This window comes from Macrobrachium rosenbergii, chromosome 33 (assembly GCF_040412425.1).
Source record: "Macrobrachium rosenbergii isolate ZJJX-2024 chromosome 33, ASM4041242v1, whole genome shotgun sequence".
In the NCBI taxonomy this organism is placed as follows: domain Eukaryota; kingdom Metazoa; phylum Arthropoda; class Malacostraca; order Decapoda; family Palaemonidae; genus Macrobrachium; species Macrobrachium rosenbergii.
In genome coordinates this window covers 3,962,501-3,980,000 of record NC_089773.1, presented here as the reverse complement: position 1 = coordinate 3,980,000, position 17,500 = coordinate 3,962,501, and the positions used below count along the sequence as shown (strand labels likewise).

Sequence of the window (17,500 nt, the reverse complement as noted above, 5' to 3'; positions counted from 1 at the left end):
CTTTCTCTCTCTGTCCCTCAAGTCTGAAATTTTGGACTCTCTCTCTCTCCTGAAATTTAGACCATTTTTTCTCTCTCTGTCTCTCAAGTCTGAAATTTTGGACTCTCTCTCTCTCTCTCTACTGAAATTTAGACCATTTCTTTCTCTCTCTGTCTCTCAAGTCTGAAATTTTGGACTCTCTCTCTCTCTCTCTACTGAAATTTAGACCATTTCTTTCTCTCTCTGTCTCTCAAGTCTGAAATTTTGGACTCTCTCCCTCTCTCTCTCTCTCTCTACACACGTATTCAGGTATGTGCAAACCTCTCTCTCTCTCTTTCTCTCTCTCTGACCAAGTATAAAAATTAAGAAGTCCGTTCCTGTACCACCGTCACACCTTACGTGACGCATAGCAGGCCCGGGGGAAATAATTCGAATATTTAATTATATAAAGTTCCCTTTCGTGTTACTCTGGCCGTAAATATTTCTTTCGTCCAAGTTATTTACCGAGTGATAACATTTGGGATCTCTTTTCTGAACGAATGACAGGGAAATTAACCGTCTTCATTGTACTGTGTTTAAATAGCTTTCGTCTGGTTCCATTTTACAATGCGTTTTTATAAACACCTGCTCTGACATGTACAGTACTACGCTTTCAGTACCTGCCTGTTGTACTGTATCCATTGAAAGTCTTTTAAAAGACTTTATTCATGATTTGAACGATGGCAGATGGAACGTCGCCTCTGAACGAATGAAAAACAAATAAACCCCACTTTTAAAACACACTTCCACACGATGCTACTCAAACTTTTAATTCTGTGAACACTAACAAAAGGGACCTCGTCTCTGAACGAATGAAAAAGAAAGTCTTAGCGTTATAAGGTACTTAGTTTCCAGTGACTATTGCACATATTCAATTTGAACAGACCAATGACCTTTTGACAGTTTTTTGAACGTTGCTAAGAGGGATCCACTCACCGAGTAAATGGAAGGCGAAGAAAGCATTCTCACCAAATGGGACAAATTGCAGCTCGAACACGTCTCCACAAGTCTGTTGCAATACTAAAGACATCGACCTTCGCGATGGTTTTTAACATATTTGTTTCTAAATACTTAGCTTACTCTGTTTAATAGGTAAAATATAAAATTTAGACCAAAGGCCAAAACCTGGGATCTATGAGGTCATTCAGCGCTGAAACGGAAATTGAGAGTAGAAAGGTCTGAAATGCGTAACAGGAGGAAAATCTCGCAGTTGCACTATGAATCAATTGTTAGGAAAGGGTGGAAAGTAAGATGGAAAAAAGAGAATATGAACGAAGGTACAGTAAAAGGAATGAAGGGGGTTGCAGCTAGGGGCCGAAGGGACGCTGCAAAGAAACTTAAGTAATGCCTACAGTGCACCGCTTGAGGTGCACTAACTCCACTAGCCCCGTTCGGGACTTACTCTGAGTCAAAAAAGGCGGTACTGAAGTACGAAATACTATTTTCCAATACGGCGTGTTGTACCTGGCAGTTATTCAACATTGGTTGGTCGCAGCCAAGGTGATGTAGGACAGGGACAAGCGTCCTCATCCCAAGATTTCCTCAGAGCCTGACTTAGGACCTTCTGGAGTCACCCTACCTATCTATTTATCTATCTATCTATTTATCTATCTATCTAACTATGTATATTTTCAACTATGCTCCTTTATCCCCCTTCCAAGGAGTACAGGTGCACAGTTGACGAGATAGACAGACAGACAGCTAGACAGATAAATAGACGGAGAAAAGAATTTCCAAACTTATTTAGACACACACAGAAAACTAGCACTTCAAACCAGAACTTCACAAATTATGGCCCAGAAGAAATTGCAATCGTTCTCAGTCAAACTTTACTGGGCGTCTTCTCTTTCCAAACGGGAAACTCATGGTTCACTGACCTAAGAAAACGCTCTCTCTCTCTCTCTCTCTCTCTCTCTCTCTCTCTCTCTCTCTCTCTCTCTCTCTCTCTCTCTCTCTGCAAGCTTTCCTCTTTCCTAAGAACTAGAGATACCGTTATTTACTAAAGAATTGTTGGATATCTATATTAGGAGTTATACCCTATTCTATTAAACGTCTTTTTCTTGTGGCTCCAGAAGGCACTAGCCTTCCAGTTTCCAGCAACACTTTTGGAATGAGGCCGCTAACCACATACCATCTTCAACCTGGCTGCCACCCACCACAATTGACCAGTTACATGCACCTGGTAGTTAGTCAACATGTGATGCAGACTGTCGAACCACTGAACCACGTCTACCCATGCAACCATAAATACCAACCGGATCTAAAAAAAATTCCTTCATTAAATCAAACAACAGCTAGCATTTTCCCCTTCTCGATTCCCAGTAAAGAAGCAATTTAAGCTAATTCCGTATCCATCAACAAAAAACTAATAAATTCACGAATACTCACTCCATCAAATTTAAAGCGTTGTAATGAGTAATCACCTCCTACTTCAAAGTGGTCGTTTTTTGCTAGATTAATGAACGGCTGATGATTATTTTATCCAGGCCAGGCACCCACGTGAGTGCATAAATAAATAACGTCATAATTCTTTCACTGTGGTCTCAGTCTGACCTACATCCAACTCCATCAGGCTGTCAGGATCTGTTGCGAGATCTATTGACGCTTTGGCCTCCACGAACAAAACCGATCCTGTCGAGGGGCCTTTATGAATGCATAAGCAAATATAAGGCGAGAGCGCGCCATGAAAGTCCACCATCCAAACGAATGACAAAGCTGACATGTTTACGATCAAAGGGCGGAGGAATATGTTCCCTTCATATGTTGTTTCCTGCAGATTATAATTCACTGCGTGCAAAATACATCCCTGTAAACTCTGCCATAACCATTATATGGCCCAATAAAAAGGGTCGGGGCTATAGAGGAAGATTCCCTGATCTTATTGTGACCTACTGCCAGGGTCGGGGTTATAGAGGAAGATTCTCTGATCTTATTGTGACCTACAGCCACTAATATCATGGTCCCAAAGTCAATACGTGCTCACTGTTGTCTTCTCTGGCCTTATTGTGACCTATTGCCAATAATATCAAGGTCCCAATGGTCATTAAGTGCTCAATGTTGTCTTCTCTGACCTTATTGTGACCTACTGCACTAATGTCAAGGTCCCAATGATCATTAAGTGCTCACTGTTGTCTTTTCTGACCTTACTGTGACCTACTGCACTAATGTCAAGGTTCCAATGGTCAATACGTGCTCACTCTTGTCTTCTCTGACCTTATTGTGACCCATTGCCACTAATATCAAGGTCCCAATGGTCAATATGTGCTCACTGTTGTCTTCTCTGACCTTATTGTGACCTATTGCACTAATGTCAAGGTCCCAATGGTCAATACGTGTTCCCTCTTGTCTTCACTGACCTTATTGTGACCTATTGCCACTAATATCAAGGTCCCAATGATTGATGCAAGTTTATATAGTAATGTCTGCCTCTTTTCCGTAAGGTGTGTCTATCTGAGGAGATCCTCTATTCTAACCATTCAAGTGTCTATCTGTGGACAGCCACTATTTCAACCATTCCAGATAAAATAGGATGGGGTTATTAGACCCACACCAATGTCAGCACTCACGAGCAATGTACGTTACGTGATAACACTGGGCACCCAAGACCTATCCAAAGTCAGCAGCAATGTGTCAAAGTGTCTAACCCCATGCGTCTAATACCTTCAATTCCTTTTACCACCTTTCCACAACAAACTTGTTTACATTCATTGTTTATACTTCCGCCTCAACCCTCCTCTCCCCACCTCGTACCTCCCCCCTTCGTAGGGGGTAGTAAGAAGCGGATCAATGCCTCAACAAATTGCTACGAGCAATAAAAGGCTGATTTATGGTGCATAAATATAGGAGCACCTTGGATTATGAACACAATCCTCTTACCGGTTTTCCAAGCTCTTGTGGGAGGTAGTTTTCATGTTTTCGATATCAAGGAGAGAGAGAGAGAGAGAGAGAGAGAGAGAGAGAGAGAGAGAGAGAGAGAGAGAGAGAGAGAGAGAGAGAGATTCCCAAGGAAGGGAAATTTCCGTAGCTTGATTTGTGTGTATGAGAGAGAGAGAGAGAGAGAGAGAGAGAGAGAGAGAGAGAGAGAGAGAGAGAGAGAGAGAGAGAGAGAGAGAGAGAGAGAGAATCTTATTTGGGAATAAAATTATTACTGGTCGTTAGCTACAGTTGTTTCATTATTATTATTATTATTATTATTATTATTATTATTATTATTATTATTATTAGCTAATTTTAAATATCTGGAAACCAAATCCTTCCCACTGAACAATACTGAACCTTTAAAAGCAGAGCACAAGAAAATGAGCCTTACATAAATCCAGGTACAGATAAAAAGACTAATCTATAAACTGAACCTCTCTCGAAACTATGTGGAAGGTTCAGAATGAAAATGACGATGGGTCACATTGAGGTGTGGGGGCATACTGAATAATTGAGGATAACGTCAATAAAAAAAACACTTAAATAAAGTTTTAGAAAACAGAAACTGTCACTAACTTTAAATCATTCGGAATACAAAGGATGGAACACCTAAAATCCTTGGAACACAGAAACGTAACCTAAAATCCTTCGACACAGAACACCTAAAATCCTTGGAACACAGAAACATAACCTAAAATCCTTCGACACAGAACACCTAAAATCCTTGAAACAGAGAAACGTAACCTAAAATCCTCCTTTTAAATCAAATGATGACTGCCAAAAATAATTTTTGCAACAACACGCGCCTGGAGTATTTTTAAATACAGCAAATCACGTACCTAATGCTTTTGAACGAGAACTCTCTCTCTTCTCTAAATCCTCTATCAAACCTTTACCTAAGAATGGAAAGTCGGGTATCAGGAGCCTTCTGCATTAAGAATGAGGCTTACTTTTAACGCTTCGAAATAAGACAAAATCAGAAACCGGAAATCTTTCGATATAAAAGAAAGTCACAAACCTTGAATCCTGCTCAGTATGAATCGCCCACCTACATTTTCTTCCCATATTTTTTCGCCCAAAACTGGGAGCCAAGATCTTCCGGAATTAAAGATAGCCGCGTACCTACGATCTCTGGAAAATGTCACCCACGTAAATGCGTTCGGGATAAATATAAAAACATACGAAAGCCGTTAGTGGACTCTTATATTTTGATGGTAATGAACGAAGATAGCTGACTTTAAACCTTTCCAAATAGAAATTAAATAACTGACATTAAATCTACGGAATAAAAAGAGACCGTAGCCTGAAAATGTTACTTAAAGCTTTGGAAGAAACTGAAATGATGTGCCTAAACCCCAATGTGTGAAATCGAATTACATATATAATATTATGGCTATTACAATTACATTATATATATATATATATATATATATATATATATATATATATATATGTATATATATATTATATATATATATAAAGCAGGTAGTTGGCAGTTTCTAAAAACTTGAACGGGTACCCAAATCGGGGGAGGAGAAGACACACCCCAGAAGTCTTTATGATGTTTTATTAACAAACAATGGCGTTACGTTTCAATGACTAACTTTAAATTAAATTCAGTTTCTACTCTTTTGCATGGAGCATTTTCAATAACGTCCTGTTGGAAGTCGTTTCACCTCGAAATGGAATTTCTATATAAGAATTTTTGTGATAATTAATTAATTTCCTGTCTCTTTTAGCTTTTCAATTTAGCTTTTAAATTTTTCCAAGTTTTTATTCATTACAACCTTCCTTTGATTCATGAGGAGTGCTTTTACGAATAATGAAGTCTTATTTCTAATTATGCCCCTGCCATTAAACTGAATACCATTCTCATTAATCTAGTTTCAATCAGAAGTCTTTTCAAATTTAAAGACAGCCTACGTCCCTCGATGACCTCAGGTGTCGTACATCAATTCGGTTGCCCTAGATGTTGTCTGGGACTCAATGGGATCGACACTGAGGTTGTTCAAGGTGCGGATCGATCGTTACAGGGGCGTCAGTTATCGAACTGGTGTCGACGTCTGGACTCTGACCGACCAAGCGTACTTTTATCATTTATCTTTTGAGATGAAGATTTTTAACACCCTCTAAATCAATACTAACACAAGAAAGGACATACAATATGTATCAAATGAAACATATAGTATATCATGAGGACATATGTATCAAATGATACATTATATACTGTGTAGTATGTCATATCTTAAATCAATTGATAGAATTCTCATTTTGGGTAACAGTGGAGAGTTAATGTGATGTTTGGAAAGAGTGTAACGAGATATGCTAAGCACTGGGACCTATGAGGTCATTCAGCGCTGAAAGGGAAAGAGCGAGTAAAGGAGGTTTGAAAGGCGTAACAGGAGGAAAACCTTTTGCAGTTGCACTATGAATCAATTGTTAAGATAGGGTGAATGGGAGAGAATGAATATGAAAGGAGGTACAGTAAAAGGAACAAAAAAGGGTGCAGCTTAGGGCCGAAGGGAGGCTGCAGAGTTCCTTAAATAATGCCTACAGTGCACCGCGTGAGGTGTACTGACGGCACTAACCCACTAAGTGGGAGAAATACTGAACGAACATGCTTTAGTTCTGCATTAAAATATGTATCGAGTAATGTATAATTAGTGTATTTATATAAAGAAGAATTGAAGTTCGCAAGAATGGTAGAATTTTCCAAACTAACGTTCGGTATTTAAAATAATGTAATAAATTCTTAGCCAAAACAATGACAGTAATTGAAGGATATGTCTTAATAGCACCAGCTTGCTTAGATTTCACGTTCCGTTCTTTCATAAAACCACATCACCAAACCGCCTTTCAAAGCACTAGCAACCCCCACCCCACCCAAACTACTATAATAACAGGTTTCATTCTCTTATAGTACTGCATTAAATGGTAAATAGTAAATGAAGATTTCCTTTCCATTACTGTCATAAAACCTGTTAAATACAGATTCAGAGCATATTATTCTTCTGTGAATGCTATCTTATATAACTGTACTTCATTTCAGGATTGGGTTATCCAGTATTTATGATAATGTGGTTATCTTGGCTAATGGGTTTCCCAGTATTTATAATAATGCGATTATCTGGCTAATGGGTTATCCAGTAGTTATAATATGATTATCTGGCTAAGTGTTTCCTGTCCTTGAGCTAGTCATATATAAATGAACACATTTACTTAAGCCTATATATAATTGTTTTCTGTAATATTTCTTCACTTATATTTCAGTTAACATTAAAATTAAAAACTCTATTTTATATTCATTTTTCTCATTTCCAATACAGGTACGGTGTATGAAAAAAAGGTATGAAAAAATGAAATAAAAAATGGTATATATAAAGAAAGTGTTAGATACAAAAGTGGTATATAAAAAATTAAAAAATAAAATAAAGCATTTGAGAGGAAGACCCCTGTGTTATGCACTTAATACTTCCCAAATTATTCAATTGTAATCAAGATACTATAGTTTTTCCAAGTGTATAACTCGCTTCCTTTCAGCATCCTTTGAACTGCCTGTAACAAGGTGATTATACAGTTTTCACCTTAAGAACTAGTTTGCTAACATAAACCTATACATAAGTACTCTGGGTTTTTAAAAGAACTTTTGAACTTCATACGCTAAATAGATCAGTTTCTGAGAAATAAAACGTATTTTTAACAAAAATTGTACTTGAAAGCCCTTAAGAAAAATGTTACACCACCCCACACCCCCCAAAAAAAATTGACAAATTTATACAGTATATTCCAGGCAGAATCATATTTCAATATAATTTTTTTTTTTATCAGCAAAATTATGAATTTCCAAGAAAAATCTTAAAAACCCCCACCCTCAAAAATTGAGAAATTTTTACAGTACATTCGAGGCAAAATCATATTTTAATATACTGTATACATTTTTTATCAGTAAAATTGTGAATTTTCGGAGGACAAAAAAAGAACACTGTTAAAAAAAACTATTTCCAGATTTACAGCATAATTGGATTTCCACTGATACCTGGATTTCAATTTAAAAATCCATCAAGCACTATGAAATGACCTAAAAATCTTCTCTGTTCAGTCAAAATAAACGTCATGAGCCATTTACTTGTGGAACTGAATATTCAATTTGAAAAATGGCATTAAATAACCTCATATTTTGGGAAACAATTTTCATACGTAGCAAATTTACATTGAAATGAAATGGAATTATTTACCAGGATTCACAGTAATCAATTATGCAAAAAAAAAAAAAAAAAAAAAAAAAAAAAGTTACACTACAGACTAATCAAAAGCCAGAGTTTCCTCTATAAATTCAACCAAAATATCCTCTAGGCTGTGAAAATAGAACTGAATTGAATACTGAATTTAGGCCAAAGGCCAAGCACTGATACCTATGAGGTCATTCAGCGCTGAAACGGAAATTAACAGTAAAAGTCTGAAAGGCGTAACAGGAGGAAAACCTCAAAGCAGTTGCACTATGAATCAATTGTTGGGAGAGAGTGGAAAGCAGATGGAAGAGAGAGAATATGAAAGGAGGTACAATAAAAGGATCTAAAGCGGTTGCAACTAGGGGCCTTAGGAAGGCACACTGCAAAGAACCTTAAGTAATGCCTACAGTGTACCGCATGAGGTGCACTGACGGCACTACCCGGTTACGGGGAGGCTGTGAAAATAGCCAATAAAACTCAAGTACTTTAAATAGAATCAAAAACAAGAAAAAACACTGCAAGGGAAAGCTGATAAAATCCTATAACTAAATTCCCCCTCAGAGTAAAATGGTAAACTATTTGAGCTTTGTTCTTTAGCTCTGTAATCTTCAAAATCCTCAAAAGCACAGCTGAAATTTTTTTTATTTATTTATCCCAGTAAATGCTACATTACAGTATGAAATATAAATCACGCGAGTTATTTTTATCCCATTAAATGTTACATTCCAGTAATTATGAAATAAATCATATATGTGAGTTTTATATTTTCTTTGTGATTATTTGATTGATGAAATATTCTGTCAAGCCATGCACTGGGGCAACTTTCAGTCATCCATTGCTTAAGACTGTGAAAGGAGGGAGTTGGAGTGGTTGGACAACAAAATACAGGGATCCACAAAATAAATTAAATAACGAAGAGGGAGGATCGAAAGGTGGAACTAGGAGACAACCCCACAATTGCACTGAGAAGAAATAGAGGTGTTGGAGAGCAAGGTTGTAGAAAAGTGAGAATGAAAGTAAAGTAAAGTAAAAGGCAACAAAATGGGTAGAACTAAGGGCCAAAGGGACGCTGCCAACAATCCTTTAGTAATGCCTACAGTTTACCACGTGAGGTGTACTGATGGCACTAATCCCTGTAGGGGCTATCAACTAATGGTCTACTCAGGATGGGAGAGCTAGAAGCCTTAAACAGGTTTCCCACGCAGCTATCTCATTTAGAAACCACATTTAGAAACCACTCTGGGGTTACAGCAATTAACACAGGGGCTTTGGAGTAACAGAAGTAGTATTCTGCTTGCATTGTCTTAAGTAACTTTTTCAGTAAGCACAACTTAAATAGCCAAACATGCCATGCAGAAAATGTTTGTAGCAATTATATTACTAATAATTTAAATACCAGACTCTTATAAAGTCAGTAAATTAAGGGTTGATTGATTTAAGAGATCCAAATTTCTCCTATGCAGAACAACCACTTACAAATCTTTAGTCGTGAAGCCTTTGACTATAGGTCCCCAACAATAAATTATAAATATATTAAATAGAACATAAATATATTAAATAAAATTCAAACAAGGTAAAACAAGCGCTAGCATACCTAGTGGCCAGGGGCACCCGAAAAAGTTAACTTGATAGTGACCAAAGGAACTACTATAAAAACCATGGTTCCCAAAGGGTGCTGTTAGATGCTACGGAAGGTGCCGCAATATTTGGGGAATTATTTTTAAAACTATAGAAAAATCTGTCTCCTCAATTACCTTTCTCATCCCTGATGTCAGAGGTATCGATACTTAGTTATCCAAAGTTTGGTCATAGTGACACTGAGTTTAATACAGAATACTAACAAAAATGGATTGCTAATAAGGGTGCCTGGAAGGGGTGAACTCGAACCAGACAAGTAGGGAACCCCTGATATAAAACCCCTAAAGGCCAGTGCTGCCTAACGAAATTACAAAGGTTTAACTGCAAAAGTTCCAACTACCAAAGTTCTATTTGTTATGTCTGCTCGGTAAAGGTAAGGCTGAAATCCAGTCGATCAACTTTATTAATGGCAATAAGTTTATTGCATGCTTAATCGCTATAGGCAAACATAGAATTGTCCATTGTATTATAATGAAAACTGAGGTCTGTTCATTGTATTATTGGCTTCAGTATAATTTATTACAGTTATTGCCTTTAAACTACTGACAACACGGTTACGTTTTGAACTATGAACTACTGAAAGCTACGGTTTACGAAGTTTAAAAACTAAAAATTTCTAAAATACAAAAGAATAACGATACACCTTTTTTTAAAGCAATGTGTTACCAAACAACTATGTCAGTTTTTCCTGAAAACGTCTTAAAAATTAAATCCTTAAGAGTTAAGAAGAGGTCCAAATGTATAATCAAATTACTAATGAATTTTGGAAATTTAAATGAATTACAAAACTATTTTAATATTAACTTTAGTCTCCCGAGTTACTGAAAAACTAACGGTAACTTAATTCTGTTCTCTCTTATCACCAAATTTCGGGCCAGCCCTAGGAGAGCTGTGAATCAGCTCAGTGGTCTGGTTAAACTAAGGTATACTTAACTTCGAAGACAAAACCAACAGTTACATTAAAATATTTTAACTACTAACGACATTTCGAGGCAAAATTTACAGTCTTAAAGAGTTGAAGATAAGCAGTTACATTACTTTGCAAATCTTCAAAAAAAAGAGAAGAAACTTCAAGTTACGTGAAATTCTAAATATGACAGAAAAAAAACTTAGTAAAGTTACGTTAACTTCTAAAAATGACTGAAAAAACTTTGTAAAGTTACGTTAACTTCTAAAAATGACTGAAAAAACTTTGTAAAGTTACGTTAACTTCTAAAAATGACTGAAAAACCTAAAAGTTACGTTAACTGCTACTGAAACAAACTTTGTCCAAGTTACGTTACCTTTAAAAGCTAATGAAAAAACTTTGTAAAGTTACATTAACTTCTAAAAATTAATGGAAAAATCTAAAAGTTACGTTAACTGCTACTGAAACAAACTTTTCCCAAGTTACGTTAAGCTCGAAAAACGTCTGAAAAAAAACTTTGTCAAGCTACGTTAACTTCTACAAAAGTTACGTTAACTTCTACAAAAGTTACGTTAACTTCTACAAAAGTAAGGTTAACTTCTACAAAAGTTACGTTAACTTCTACAAAAGTTACGTTAACTTCTACAAAAGTTACGTTAACTTCTACAAAAGTTACGTTAACTTCTACAAAAGTTACGTTAACTTCTACAAAAGTTACGTTAACTTCTACAAAAGTTACGTTAACTTCTACAAAAGTTACGTTAACTTCTACAAAAGTTGCGTTAACTTCTACAAAAGGTTACAGTAACTTCTAAAAAGTTACGGTAACTTCTAAAAAGTTACGTTAACTTCTAAAAACTTACGGTAACTTCTAAAAATGACTGAAAAATACTTTGTCAAGTTACGTTAACTTATGGAAATGATTAAAATGGGCACTCACTGGTACCTTAAATTGAATGAATTAATTGGTTTGAAACTCCCGTGCACCTGCCCATAGGTCCTAGGACCTATGGGACAGGGCACGAGAGGGGCCTCCACCCCTACATAGGGGTGGAGGTAAAAAAAAGGTTGGTTTGTTTGATTACAAAGATAAAAGGCTGGTTTGGTCGATTAAAAAAACAAAAAAGTTTGTTTGGTTGGCTAAAAACAAAGTGGAGGTGGTTGGCTAAAAATAAAAAATTGGCTGGGTTGGCTAAAATAATTGGTTTGGTTGGCTAAATACAACAAATTGGTTTGGCTGGCTAAAAACAAGCAAAAAAACCGTTTTGTTGATTAGGCCGGTCTGGTTACTTCAAAATGCAAAAAGTCGGTTAGGTTGCTATAAGAATTCGTTTAGCTAGTTAAAAATTCAAAAGTTGGTGTGGTTAGTTTAAGAAAAATTTGGTAGATCTCACCTTTTGAAGGGAAGACGCAAATTTTCCGAGTAGCTTGAGAGAAGTTACCCTGGCTTAAGAATTTTAACTTCAATTTACTGTTTCTCACAAGCGTAGTTTGGGAGAAATTTCCTCCGCTTCATAGAGTAGTTTGGATTCCACGAAAACCATTGTGGACCACCAGGTATCTGCCGAGCCAGAAAAATATTAAATTTTTAGTAAAAAATAGATGACTCTTGGCCTATGCTTTAAAACTAGGAGAAAAAAAATGAGTTAAAGAGTAAAGCTGAATGACAGTCAAAACATTCCAGAAAATAAAAATAAATATCAAAGTAGTATTCTTTGTAGTCCAAGAATAGCAGTAATATTTATATTTACAAAAGTTTAATTGTCGCTACACCAAAACCTGGAAAATATGAAATACTAAAAGCATCAATCATAAAGGCTAATTGAACTACATTCTTAAAGTATAAGGTACGTGTATAAAAATAAGCCTGTCACAAAGGCTACAAGCTATATAGTCTTCAAGTACAATTGAAGAGCTTCATTCAGGAAACAAGAACAGAAATTAAGCCTTTTTTTTAACTTATTACATTAAGTACCCAATTCTAAGGACTGCTATGATAACGGTAAATCAACTCGACTCGAACCGAAGTCACGAGATTCAAACTTGTCAAAGATATCAAGCCTAACCGTAATGAAACCAAGCCTGAGCAGAGCCTGGGAGAGTGGCCGCGACCAAGCGACCCCCAAATGACAATGTTCTGCGCTTCACCGGCACAGAATAATTTCCTTCTCAACACGAGGACTCGGAGAACTACCCAGCTCCGTCGTCAAACAACTCAATAACACTAACATACTTCGTTGCCTCGTCCTTCCCGAGACGAATACTCATTTTTCACGGTTTCTTATTTCATTTGTCATGTTTCTGTCTTTCACGGTATTGGGGGAAACAAACTACTGAGCGTGATTTTTTTGTAGTCATCTTAAAACGACTCACCTAACTTCAGAAAACTGCCGATTTGCTTATTTTGTAGATCAAAGATTTGATCTGCAATCGAGATTTTTATTCCGCTGCTTCCTGTATTGTTGCTGCCAGTGATGCGAATTTCAAGCAAATTGCAGTTTCGTGCTATTAACTTTAAATACTGTTAATAATAGCATCTGGATAACTATGATAATTACTGATCTATGATACCCAATTGCCATTTCTAATTATAACATACAGATATAGTAAAGTAATGTAGAAAATATCTTAGCGTTCGACAACTCATGAGGCCACGAACGGGAAAAACTTTCATTGCCCTGGAAAAATACGTTTGACAAGAAATCTATCATTATCGTCTCGTTACCAACATTTTCAATTTTATAATAGGGGTTGATTCAGGTCTTGATCAGGATACTTGCGGGGCCTATATGTTACCACAGAATTTTTGTCAAAAAATAACTCTTGTTACAGCAACAAATTTAACTCAATTTACGAGTTTCCAAAAGACTTTTATGGTGGATTTAAGCTTTTACTGCTCATGGCTTAATCATTCACCTATTAAAAATGATTTGTTGTTAAAAGTTTTTGTTCACACGTTAAGTATAACTAAACTCAATATTTATGAACCTAGATATAGCAGTTTTTCAGATAACTGTACACCAGGAAATGTGCTTCGTGTGGTTTGAGTTGGAAAGTTTTTAGCAGACTTGGAAAAAGGATACAAATAAATTTATATTAGTATTTCATATATATTTATTTTTTATTATAAATGCATTTTCCTCCACGCGAAACAAGACGAGAGACCGGTTACATAAAACCAAAACACTGCTTGTTGAAAACACGCTTAAAATCAGGAGTGCGATTAATATTTTTTTTATTTATTTATTTTTATATATATATATTTCATTTTTATATAGTTTATATTATTTTTATTTACTTTTTTATTGATATATTTTCATTGTACTCGTAAAAATTACGAGTATAATTGCCAAGTGGCCTATCTAGGAAAACCTATTTTAAAATTATAATTAAAATACAGTTGAAAAAAAGGTTAACTTCAACATTTCAGGTTACAGTAGTAAAATAATCAAGTTTTTTTTTAAGTTTAAAGGGAAAGTATCATACAAATCTATGTTCTCATTGTTGCTGAATATTCGACAGTTAAAGAGAAAGTTTCATTCCTTTCCACCTATCGAGAAACGTACACACTTTTATAGCACTTTAATTAAAAAAAAAAATTTACGATTTAACCTTTGACCCTATGATCCTTTTAACCTTTGACCCTAAGATAAAAATGCACTTTTTAAAAGGATTTAACCTTTGAACCTAAAATGAAATTTTTTTTAAAAAGGAGTTAACCTTTGACCTTAAGATAAAAAAAAACTTTTTAAAAGAATTTAACCTTTGACCCTAAGATAGAAAAAAAACTTTTTAATAGGATTTAACCTTTGACATTAAGATAGGAAAAAAGTTTTAAAAGGAATTAACCTTTGACCCTAGGATAAAAAATAAACTTTTTTAAAAGGATTTAACCTTTGAACCTAAGATCCCTTTTCACTTTTGACGATAAGATAATTTTAACCTTTGACCCTAACATAAAAAATCTTTTAAAAGGATTTAATCTTTGACCCTAAGATGAAATTTTTTTAAAAGAATTTAACGTCTGACCCTAAGATCCTTTTAATCCTTGACCCTAAGACAAAAAATAAACTTAAAAGGATTTAACATTTGACCCTAAGATCCTTTTCACCTTTGACCCTAAGATAAATTTTTTTAAAAGGATTTAACCTTTGACCTAAGATCCTTTTAACTTCTCACCCTACGATAAAAAAACACTTTTTAAAAGGACTTAACCTTTGACCCTATGATAAAAATTTTTCTTAAAGGATTTAACCTTTGACCCTAAGATCCTTTTAACCTCTGACCCTAAGAAAAAAAAACTTTTTAAAAGGATTTAACCTTTGACACTACGATATGACTCAACATCTCCTCAAGCTTCTCATTGAAGAAGTTGTCGATGGACTCGTCTTTGATGTGGATCTCCAAGTTTCTCGGCAGGTCCGGATCATCCGGGGCAGAAAAGAGGACCGTGACAAGGGGGGTCGGAAGACGCCCCCGGCGAATGGTCCTGCCCCACCAATCTGGGCATCGAATTTTCCTGCAAAATTTGGGTGAATAATGAAAACTCTTGCAGGGAAAATAACTGCAATAATGATATTAAGAGCAGTTTAAGACCTCGCGTAGATACAGTGTTAACTGTAATAATATTAACAGTAACAGAAGAGAACAGAATATTGAATTTAGGCCAAAAGCCAAGCGCTGGAACCAATGAGGTCATTCAGCACTGAAACGGAAATTGACAGAGAAAAAGGGTTGAAAGGTGTAACAGGAGGCAAACCTCACAGCTGCACTATGAATCAACTGTTAGGAAACGGTTAGGGAAAGCAAGATGGAAGACAGAATATGAAAGGAGGTACAGTAAAAGGAATGAAAGGGGTTGCAGCTAGGGGCCTTAGGAAGGGACGCTGCAAACAACCTCAAGTAATGCCTACAGTAATACTAAAAGCTAAAAAGGCCGAACTCCTGTAGCAAGCAGGAGGAAGATAGCACTTTCCTCAAGAACATATTGATATAAATTAAATACAGATATTTGATTACAAAAATTGGTAGATGGCAGATTCGAATTGACGCCACATTCACAGTAATTTCTGCCTGGAACGCAGAGACCTTAATGTTGGTGGTTAAGTTATGCGGCCTGCTTGTTTAGTGCTTATCTTTCTCAAGGAAAATACTATTATTAATTTGATATGAAACGAATTAATTCTTGCTTGTTGCATGAAGTCTAACTTCTAGTTGAATTCTAAAACACCGCCCCCCCCCATGTCTGTCCAATTCATGTAACGAATCCAGGTAAAAGAGTCAGTCACAGAAAAAAGTAACATGAAAAAAGTCAGTCAGAGAAAAAAGTAACAGGAAAAAAGTCACAGGAAAAGGACACGGGAAAAAAGTCACAGGAAAAAGTAATGGGAAAAAAGTAACAGGGGGAAAAGTCACAGGGAAAAAAGTCACAGGGAAAAAAAGTCACAGGGAAAAAAAGTCACAATCTTTCCTAGATAGTTGCCCCAAGGGTGTCCACCTATGCGGCTATGCGGCGTGTTTAGTACAAGGATAGTTGCCCCCAAGGGTGTCCACCTATGCGGCGTGTTTAGTACAAGCCCGTTGGGGATTTCCGCATAAACACAAACAAAAGACTGTAAATATCATAAAGATAATGACCTCCAAGATATACTGTGAATTTTTCCACCGTGACTTTATTGCCAGCCACCATAAATTAAATCGACTTTTTTTCCCCTGTGACTTTATTACCGGTCACCCATGTGACGCCCCATAGGAAAGGGACTGGGCAACATGCAAAAATATATGCAAGCAAATGAAACTAGTTCCAGTGCTCTTTTGAACGGATCGCAGTGCAAGGCGGAAAACTTTTAGTTTCTAACGGAATCGAAAATAAGGCAAATTAAGTCAATCGAGACTTAACAGGTCCGAGCAGAACCCAGGTATTTCTCATCCATATCAACTCTTCCGGAAAACGAGGTTGTTTGTATGGAACTGTTCGAACAGCACCTCGCAAACGAGGTTGTTTGTAAGGTGCTGTTCGAACAGCGCGAAATTCACGCTACAGCAATGGCCTGTGCGAACGGGTAATCAAACTGAAGAAGAGATAATAGGCTAAAACCGGACGCAGGTGGCCAAGAATTGAATAGAACAGAATATCTTGCCAAACACGGTACACTGGAGAACAGCAAAACAAGCTCTATCTTTTCACAATGTGTCAACCAATATGGCACGTCTTTCCCACCTCCATACTCACACGAGCACTCCGTGTCGAATTTGATACGCGCAGGCTCTCCTGTCCTTGCTTTGGTTCAGATAAGCGTCGATGATGTAGTTCTCGACGAAGTGGTCGAACAGCGGCTCGGCCTCCTTCTGCAGGTAAACGGGGAAGACGCCGTATCTGGAAACACGGTCCGCTGGGGACTCGAATTCGTAGGGCAACTCAATGATTGTATCAGGGCGGGGGTTAGGCCAGTAATTAGAAGCCATTCTACTGGTGGTAAAGGATGTCAGTGTCTGCAGTATGTAAGGGGAAGGTTTTGAAAGTTGAAGGTCAAGTTACTTCGATTTGATGTCCAGAAGGACTAAGAAAAAGCTTTGTTTCTCGGGAGATAAATGAAGCTACAGCTGTTTCCAGGAAACAGGGTCGTTTGCGAAATGTCGTTGGGTTGTTACACCTCTTGGACTAACAACCATTAAAGCCGTTACTCCTGTAGCTGAACAGGCTTAACATCTTGGTGCAAAAGAAAAGTGTCACATACATTTCTGTCATTGGCTGTCAGCGTTTTGCTAGTATTTATTTCCTTATTTGCCA

The 17,500-nt window shown here is 36.6% G+C and overlaps 1 protein-coding gene and 1 long non-coding RNA gene across 2 annotated transcripts in view; both read right to left on the bottom strand.

The window, feature by feature from the left end:
- LOC136855739 (uncharacterized) overlaps positions 1–17,500 on the bottom strand; it is a 292,481-nt gene that overhangs the window by 11,872 nt on the left and 263,109 nt on the right. The window contains exon 2 of the long non-coding RNA XR_010858116.1: positions 12,105–12,271. This is a non-coding gene — a long non-coding RNA (uncharacterized lncRNA). The remainder of the gene's footprint in view (positions 1–12,104; positions 12,272–17,500) is intronic.
- Positions 13,831–17,274, bottom strand: LOC136855738 (uncharacterized). The gene is made up of 2 exons (XM_067133105.1): positions 16,943–17,274; positions 13,831–15,229 (listed from the first exon to the last, which is right to left on the bottom strand). Exons 1-2 carry the CDS (start codon positions 17,173–17,175, stop codon positions 15,016–15,018), a joined length of 447 nt encoding a protein of 148 aa, XP_066989206.1. The 5' UTR covers positions 17,176–17,274; the 3' UTR covers positions 13,831–15,015.